The 8,708-nt window shown below is 52.3% G+C and overlaps 1 protein-coding gene across 6 annotated transcripts in view; it reads right to left on the bottom strand.

The window, feature by feature from the left end:
* Nucleotides 1-318: 318 nt before the first annotated feature.
* Ebf4 (EBF family member 4) overlaps nt 319-8,708 on the bottom strand; it is a 124,486-nt gene continuing 116,096 nt past the window's right edge. For 2 of the 6 annotated variants that reach the window (XM_045156379.1, XM_004661462.2), the window contains 7 exons: nt 7,296-7,384; nt 7,111-7,176; nt 6,848-7,025; nt 6,566-6,754; nt 2,936-3,133; nt 1,356-1,428; nt 319-1,110 (listed from right to left, as the gene is read on the bottom strand). In XM_045156379.1, coding sequence (XP_045012314.1) covers nt 1,358-1,428; nt 2,936-3,133; nt 6,566-6,754; nt 6,848-7,025; nt 7,111-7,176; nt 7,296-7,384 — 791 coding nt within the window. In that variant the 3' untranslated portion in view covers nt 319-1,110; nt 1,356-1,357. The other 4 variants (XR_006638519.1, XM_045156382.1, XM_045156381.1 and 1 more) reach the window with 4 other exon arrangements.

Genomic DNA, 8,708 nt, shown 5'->3' with positions numbered 1-8,708 from the left:
TGGTGCTGGTGGAAACTGGAAAATCTCTGGGGCTGGCTGATGGACAGCAGCTCTGGGTTGAGGGAGAGACCCATCTCCAGTGATACATAGAAGAATGAGAAGAGGCCATCAGACATTATCTTCTGGTCTCCACCCATGCACATGGGATGTACACATCTGGCACACATCACACATATATTACACACACACACACACACACACACACACGCACACACACACACACACACACACACACACAAGGTGCAAGAAGGCTGCCCAGGGATATGGTGCAGAGGGGGCCCTAAGAGCTGCAGAACCACTTAGAAAAGAAGACCTACACCCAGGAAGCAGGCAAGAGAGGCCAGGTGGCCACCTGCATCTGGTTTAATGGTCATTTTGTCCAAACTTGGCAGAGTGTGAGGACTCCTGAGGGAACTAGAGTCCATGTGTGTGAGACCAAAGTTCATGAGATATCTGCTGGGTAAGTCAAAATTCAGGAGGCCTGGCACTCTCTCTTCATATCTTCCATGCCTAAACCTCCCAAATAGACAGGTGGCAAATATAAGTGTGCAAGCCTCAAAGGAAGTGGGGGTATCCATATCAAGTGGCCTTTGGGCAGCTCCATGGGAGCCTGGATAGCCCTCCTGAAGCTGCTGGGTGCTACACCTTGCTCCCTGGAGAGGTGGGCTGCTGGGCCAGTTGAGGTGGGTCAGATGCAAACAGGACCTTGCTAGGTCACCTCTCCCTGAGCTGTCCTCTTTCTTTCCCACAGTCATCATTCCTTGCTTTTTACCAGCGCCCCAGGTATACACAAAATCCATCTCTTCCAGAGGAACAGACCCACTGGCCCAGTGAGTGGGGCTCAGCATCCCAGCACCTCCCTAAGATGCTCTTCGGCCAAGGGCATCAGCACAGTGTTGGGGCTTCTGATGTGCTCCAAGGAAGGGAGGTAAGAGAAGCCTGTGGGTGTGAGGGGCCCTTGAGCATAAAGGCAAAGGCTTGTCCCTGTTCAGCCTGAGTTGAGGTCTACCCAAAGGCTTGGTCGTGTATCTGGCTGTGTTGCCATTCAGGTCGTGAGTGTGAATCCAGAGGGCTTTCCAGTCAGGCCTTGTAGGGGTGACACCTGCAGACCTGGTAGGGAAAGGGAGAGAAAAGGTCCTACAGAAGGGTAGCTGCAAGGAAACAGGAAGCCATCTATCTCCACCTGGTCAGCTTGGGCTACCATGGTGGACCATGTACCTTAGATAGTTGTCTAGATGGGTACTGAAGAGGGAGACCTGTACCCCCAACTCCCCATCCCTGCTAAGGCCTTTAGGGAAGTGAACCCATTCCATGGCTGGAGGAGTAGGAAAAACCCAGTGCAGTGGGATACCTACCGTTAGGAGTATGCCAGGCCCTGGAGCCCCCGGGCTGGAGACTGGAACTTCTCAGAGTCCTCAAAAGGCTGCTCTGTGGTCACCAAGGAGAGAAGGGCATAAGCCCTGGATAGCTTGGTGACCTTACCTGTCTGTCCCTCTTTGGGCTAAAGAGAGCAGGCAGGACATATTCTTCCTCCAGACAGCCAGCCACCCCTAGAACTGGTTTAGGGTGAACTGTGCAGATGGAAAGGTGAAGGAAGATGAAGGGCCCCTCAGACTCCAGAGCTCCAGTCCTTTGCTCTCCTCTCTTGCTCTGGCTCTGGGCTCCTCTTCCTAGACCCTCCTTCTTCAAGTGGCCTGGTAAAGGCTCAGGACAGTAAAGAAAGAGGCCAGTTTCCAGGAGCTGCAGCATCCTCCCTGTCACCCACAGGTGTGAAGTACATCATTCCACCACTCCCCACCCTGTGTAACCCCTTTTGTGCATGCCTTTGGTAGGAAAACTCTGGGTCACTTGCCTCATCTGTCACACTCTCTCTCTTTTTCTTGGGGGAGGGGGGTTTAAGGTAGGGTTTCACTCTAGCTCAGGCTGACCTGGAATTCACTATGTAGTCTCACGGTGGCCCTGAACTCACGGAAATCCTTCTACCTTTGCCTCCTGAGAGCTGGGATTAAAGGCGTGCCACCATGTTCAGCCTGTCGCCCAATCTCTTCCAGCTCAGCTGTCCAGAAACCTGCATTCAAGCTCTTTGCACTTGAAGGGGATTCTGGTAATCTACTACTCATCTAAGAATTCAACCCATAGTTATTAAACACCTACTGTGAGATTAGGGACCAAACCTGGCAGTATGCTGAATGCTAAACTCTGGATTGAGTCCCAGGAGATCCCTGGAGACATCCTTGTAACTTCACAGGGAGACACCTGCAAATCTTTTGAGGAAGACAACGTCATCCAGCTCTACCACATACTGTTGCTTCCATTTTCTTCCCCACAGCCAGCCTCTCCCTCTGTCTGCCAGTGAGTTTCCACTGACCACTTGAGTGGGGGAAGTTCCTTGGGCTAAAAGTATCTGTTGCATGTGTGTCAAGAAAGACCACTTAATTAAAGGGACACAGGATGGGTGACTTGATCTAATACGTAGTGGGAGAGAGCAAGTTAGGCTTTATTTAAGGCCAGCTCCCTCTCATTCACTGAGTGACTCAGTATCCCATATTAGGTGTTACTTTCTGATGGACATGAGGAAAAACTCATGCAGTCCACATGGATTCCTCCAACTCTGGAGTTGGGTCTTTGCTCAGTTGGCTGGGGATGGGCTATGGGGATGGTTTCTAAAACTTCTCCTAGTGGGATTTAGATCTCCTTCCTAAATGAGCAGCTGGGAGGGTACTGAGAGAGGCCATCTATGTGTGATGCTCAGGGAAGTGGGATCTAGCTGAGCTCTGAGGACCCATGCAGACCCTCCTTCTGGGTATCCTCCAGGGAGAACTGGACAATTGCATGAGGCACTGGTGAGATGTGGATAGAGTAGGCCCCTCTGGCTCAGTGGCTCTTCCACTAGGCCCCTCCCTCAGGCCACTGTAAGGAAGTTCCAATTGCTCACCTGGAAGCCCCTCTCCATGGGCTCTGGGGCAAGTCTGGGATGGAGAGCTGGGTGGGCGCAGGACAGGGGCAAAGGCGCTCCTCTGTTTGACAGCAGAGATCATGTTGACAGGCGAGAAGGAGAAGATGCTGGTGGTGGGGGCAGCAGCCGGGAGGGACATGGAGGAGGCAGCCGCCAGCGGGGGGCTAGAGGGCATGACTCCAGGGCAGGGCAGGGCAGGGGCAGTTGCAGCAGGAAAGGCAGTGGGAGACACAACAGGGAGACAGCACAGAGTGAGCAGTGGAGTTGGACCCCTGCATGGGCAGTGGGCCCAGTGTGGGCTCCTGACCAGGCTCCAGGATTGCACCTCCCTAGGGACTGAAGGTCCTGGGAAGATCAGTACAAGGTAGTAAGTGGAGGTTAACTGAGAGACTCTAGGGTCCTGGAGACCTCTGCAGGAATATAGATGTCAGAGTTGGGTCACATCCGTGAAAACAAATAACCAAACAGTAGAAGGTACCCCCAAAGAGAAGAGATAAGTAGGAGATGAACAGATTGAGATTCCTGCTGCAAATCACTACGATGCTGAGATGCTAAGAAATGTTGATGGGTCTTGGGGTTGCCAAGGCTAAAGTCAAAGTTCAGGGATTACAGCAGAGTGGGGGCAGTTAGCCGGGCATGAAATTTGGTGTGTGTGCAGAGCACTACTGTAAGGTTTCTCTGCCAAAGCTCACAAGCACCCTAACTTCCTCTACAAATGCTCATTCCTTTCAACAGGGCCTGTCCTTTCACTCCTCTCCCTGGACACTGTTTCCTTCTACCCTATGCAGTGCTGTGTCATCTCCAGTCTGGACCCTAGAGGCCTCCTGTAACTTCCTCTTTCATCTGGCCATCTTTTGAAGAAAAGTGAGGGCTCTACATCCTCAATGCTTCCTGTCCTCTGATTATATAGCCACCTGGGACTGTGCCTTACCTTCCTGGAAGTAATAAGGGGGCTTCCTACACACAGGTTTTGCCTGTCTCTTCTTCCTATAGCCTCATCTGTTAGGGCATCTAGCAGATTAGGGCATCTCTGCAGCCCACCTCTCTATATCCTTACCTCAACCCAATTCCCTGCCTCTCTCTTTTAAAGGCCTATAAAGTCTGAGAGTTGTCCAAAGAGCAGGCAATGGGCAGTGAGTGGGGACTTCCTAGAAGAAATCCATAACCTGAGAAGGCTGCTTTGACATCAGAGTAACCACCCTTACTTTGTCTTCTACTGAATGTCATCAGCCATACAGTCACTATCTCCTTTAAGACAGTCCTCACTGCTAGCTGATAAGGCTATGGCCATTATGGAGGGCTTAACACTAATGACAGAATATATATGGCATCTCCCAAGGTCCAGAAAGCTCACAGCCACATTTTGTAGCTTGGACAGTACTGAGAGTTGTCATTCTAGGGTTGCTAGTGACTGATACAGAAGACCACGTGGAGACCCAAGAAGACAGTCCCAGATTCCCTGGCTCAGACAATTCTGATGCCACTCCAGAAATGCCCTGGCAAACTCAATGAGAATGATAGCCCATGGAGCTGTGTCACAGAACATTCTGCACATGGGGAATGGGTGGAGACCTGGTCAACAATGGGCCAAGACAGTATTGAGATGGGACCAGCCCTAGGTAAAGTCCAGTTGTCCTGGATAATGCCAGAAGCAGGGCACAGTCAGCTCTGGAATTCTTGACCTTGCTGAATTAGGTGACCTCAGGCAGACTGTATACCGGGACAGTTGCTCCACCATTGTTGACAGAACTATATGTATCTGGAAAGTGGTGAGGGCTCTGGAGGAAAGAATCAAGTGCAAAGGAAAGCCAGGAAGAAGCTGTGAGGAGGTTACTGGGCTAGAGCTGAAGGGATATGGAACAGCAGAACTTGACATGAGCAAGGGCTGGGAATCATAGGCCTTGGGAGGGACACCAGGCTATAGCCTGTGTGGCCTCTGGCTTATGGGGGCCTTGGGTTCTGCAAGTTCAGCCTAGGCTAGAAGGGGAGTGTCAGGCTCAGATCTCTAGCAAAAAACAAACAAATAAACATATGAATAAACAGGATCCAGGACATAGGCTCCTGGTAAGGAAAGCTAGTCAGGTAGCTAGAAAGTGCTGTGTTTTCAGCAATGATAAACAGAACAGAGAATTGCAGGCAAAACTGCAAGCAGTTCCTTCTTGGGCAGTTGTCCCCATTTCTTTCTTTTTCTTTTTTGGTTTTCTAAGGTAGGGTTTCACTCTAGCTCAGGCTGACCTGGAATTCACTATGGAGTCTTAGGGTGGCTTTGAACTCACAGCAATCCTCCTACCTCTGCCTCCTGAGTGCTGGGATTAAAGGTGTGCACCACCATGCCTGGCAGTTGTCCCATTTCTTGGGCTCAGAGGTTTCCCAGAGCTTAAGGGGATAACCTCTTGATTTACTTTATTTATTTATTTTTTTTGAGACAGGGTCTCAAATTTCCCAGGCTGGCCTTGAACTCAACATGCAGGCAAGGATGACCTTGAACTTCTGATCCCCTGCCTTCATCTGCTAAGTGCTAGAATTACAAGTGTGTGCCACCATACCCGGGTTTAAAAAGTATGTGGTGGTGAGAACTGAACTCAGGGCTTCATGTATGCTGGGCAAGCACTCTGCCAGTTGAACTGTATGCCCATCCCTAATGGACAACGACCTCTTGGATTCGTGCAGGTGAGCAGGGGTGGAAGGATTCCCACCAAGCCCAGTGCTTTGTTACAATAGGTGCACTGCAAACGTCAGTTGAGTCGTCGCTGGTATTGGAAGGGACTGCAGGGCAGTGTAGACGGTGAAACATAAAAATAGTTCTGGATGTCACTCATCTGACATCCAGACACTGCCATACACCCAGCTCAGTGCTATCTCACAAGAAGCCAGAGGGAGACTGGTTAGCATCAATAACCCAGCTGGGCCTGAGAAACCATACACTTTTCTTGATCTTTATCTGGCTCTTTAAGCACAGTGGCACATCTGGATCAGAGAACCGCCTTAGGGGAAGGGTAGTATCCATCCTACTTTACTGAGTACTCTTTAAGTTCCTAGAAGTAACCTGCTGAATGTTGGACAGTTTCTAGTTTGGACACTGAAACTCTGACTCCAGCTCTGACCACAAACAGTTCTCTCATTCTGCCTGACCATACGACAGGAAGCCACATCCTGCCACTGCCCACGGGCTGCTCAGACAGCTCTGGCAGCCAGCTACTCTTGAATCCCGAGTTTCCTTAGGCTTCCAGCAGGGGCCGCTAGACTCCTCCCGAAGTCCCGGCGAAAGACCGAAAGGTTGCAGTTCATTAGGTTTCAGCTCAGGGCCCCCTATTAAAGACAACTTCTGGAGCAGGGGAGGCCTAGAAACGATGTGTAAACTGGGGTCAACAAAGGACGTAAGATGCAAGAAGAAATCTGCCCCAGGACCCCAGGACTCCCAAGGAATGCGGGTGAGGTTTAAAAGCAGGGAGAAGTCATATGATGGAAGTCCTGCTTGTTTGCAAGGACAAGGCCAGAGTCATGAGGCAGGCACTGGAAACCCACACCTCGGGATAGAATGGAGGGGTGCTGAGGTCATTCTGCATCCCCAGACCCGAGCCTCCCTTCCCATGGGTGGGGGACACTCACTGGCGAAGGGCGAGTTGGCGGTGGAGCCATTGAGGAAGCTAGGGGACCCTGGCACGCCGAGGCTGGCTACACCCGGTGCTCCATAGCCGCTGAGGCCAGCTCCAAGACCACTGCCGTAACCGCTCTGCTGGGAGCCCGGGCTGGCCGCGAACCCTCGGGGGGACGCACTGCTGCAGCTGCGCACATAGCCTGCGCGGGAGGGGTGGGGTGGGCCGGGCGGTGAGGAGCCGCCTGCGGGCGCGGACCTTCCCGCCCGGGCTGAGGGTAGTGCACGCCACGCACCCTGCTCCGGGCCCGGCGTGGCGTCCCCGACAGCGATGGCCAGCGGGCTGCTGAAGGCGTTTATGCCCACGACGGCGGGGTGCGGGTGGCTCGGGGCCAGGGATGCGAGCGGCGCGGGCGCGCGCGGGGCGCTGTACAGAGCCTCGGCCACGTCTGCGGCGCGCTTCAGGAGCAGCTCCTGCGGAGACACGAGCAGGGCGCTGCCCCCGCGGCCAGGCTCGGGACAGCCCCCGCCCGGCGCTGGGGGGACGCAGGTGCCATACCTGGTTGCTGCTGGGCACTCCATACAGGGCCTCCGCCAAGTCTGCCGCCCGCTTCAGCAGCACTTCCTGGGGGCGGGGAGGAGACAGCAGGACCGAAGGGCAGCCCCTGCTGGCGCGGAGGATCCCTCGCCAGCCTTCCTCACCCCTTACCCCCTTAACCCCCGTACACCCGCACCAGGCTTTACCTTGGGTAGCCTTTCTGGGTCTCCGGGGTGTCTGGGAATGACTTTCTGTAACCTCTGGAATCCGTAGTCAATGGTGGGCTCATTCAGGGCTGGGGAGAGTGGCAGAGTTTAAAGGGTGCCCCACACAGAACAGGAAACAGGGCACAAAAACACACCAGCCACTAATCTAGAAGCCTCGTGACAGATCCCCTTGCTAAGCCCGGCCAGAGTCCCCCAGAAAACCCAAGGCTCACATATTAGAAAGCGTCAGGGATGTTTTCTCAGTTCCTTCGTTTGTTTGTCCATTCATTCAGCAAATATTTACTGAGCCAGGCTCTGTGCCAGGCACTTGGAATCAATACACAGGCACTATACAATCCTACTGATGCTTAAAATATAAAGGAAATTTTATACACATATTAACTTCTATATTCATAGGGACAGGACTTGAAGGAGTTTCCCGTTTGCATTTGATCATATCAGTTTATTATGAAGAAAAAAAAAAACTCCATTTATAACAGATCAGAGAGACTCGGCAGTTTGTGACTGTTCGAGGTTTGCATGCACCATAGGAAAGACTGGCTCAAACCCTGGGCCCTCAGGAGGATGCAACACACTGGACTTGCTCCCTATGCCCTTCCTTTCTCTCCCAGCCTGTCTCCACCTGCCTCTCCCACTCCAGTCCAGCTCCTTACTCCACCTCTGCGGGTAGCACTGCACTGATCTAACCTACCCAGTCTCAAAGCCCTACCTTTTCCATTTCCAATGCCAGATGTTGCAGTTCTTCTGCTACTGTCTTTCCTCCCCAGTGTCTACATTCCTATAAATCCCTCTAGTTTTAGCATAGCCTAGTTCAGCACACACTTTTTGGTCTTTTTGCTGACCTCCATGGTGTACAACTAACTGCCCAAGTTAGACAGGAGCTCACTGTGGGTAAGTAGGGCCACCACAGAATATCCCTTGCCCTGTTGGTATCTGAAGGGAGGGATATAGGAGCCGACAGAGAAGAGCCAGCTGCTGGAGTTGCAGCCAAGTGTGAGGATGGAGGTGAGTGAAGCCAGTGGCCAAATCGAGCTGGGAGTCCACGTTGCATCTCCATAAGCCTTGTGCTAACCGTTCTTTGTGGCACTGTGCATGTGTGTGGCTATGTGTATGCGTGCTTGTAGGGCCATGTGTATAAGAGTGAGGCCTGGGAGACACTGGGACCCAGGAAAGCTCTGGAAAGCAGCCTATTTGGGGCATCTTTGAAATAAACATACCCTTGGAGGGGTTCTAAACTCTGGAAGGCGTAACTGGAGAGACACCTTGGTGAAAAGGTCTGAGGCAGACAGTGTGTTCAGGAAGGATTTGAGGAATAGAGATCAAGGAAGAAAAAAGTAGGTCATTAGGGAACTAAGGACCATGGCATCGAATGATTACCAAATATAGGCTGGT

The sequence above is a fragment of the Jaculus jaculus genome, chromosome 8 (assembly GCF_020740685.1).
Source record: "Jaculus jaculus isolate mJacJac1 chromosome 8, mJacJac1.mat.Y.cur, whole genome shotgun sequence".
In the NCBI taxonomy this organism is placed as follows: domain Eukaryota; kingdom Metazoa; phylum Chordata; class Mammalia; order Rodentia; family Dipodidae; genus Jaculus; species Jaculus jaculus.
This window is presented reverse-complemented; position numbering and strand designations above follow the sequence as displayed.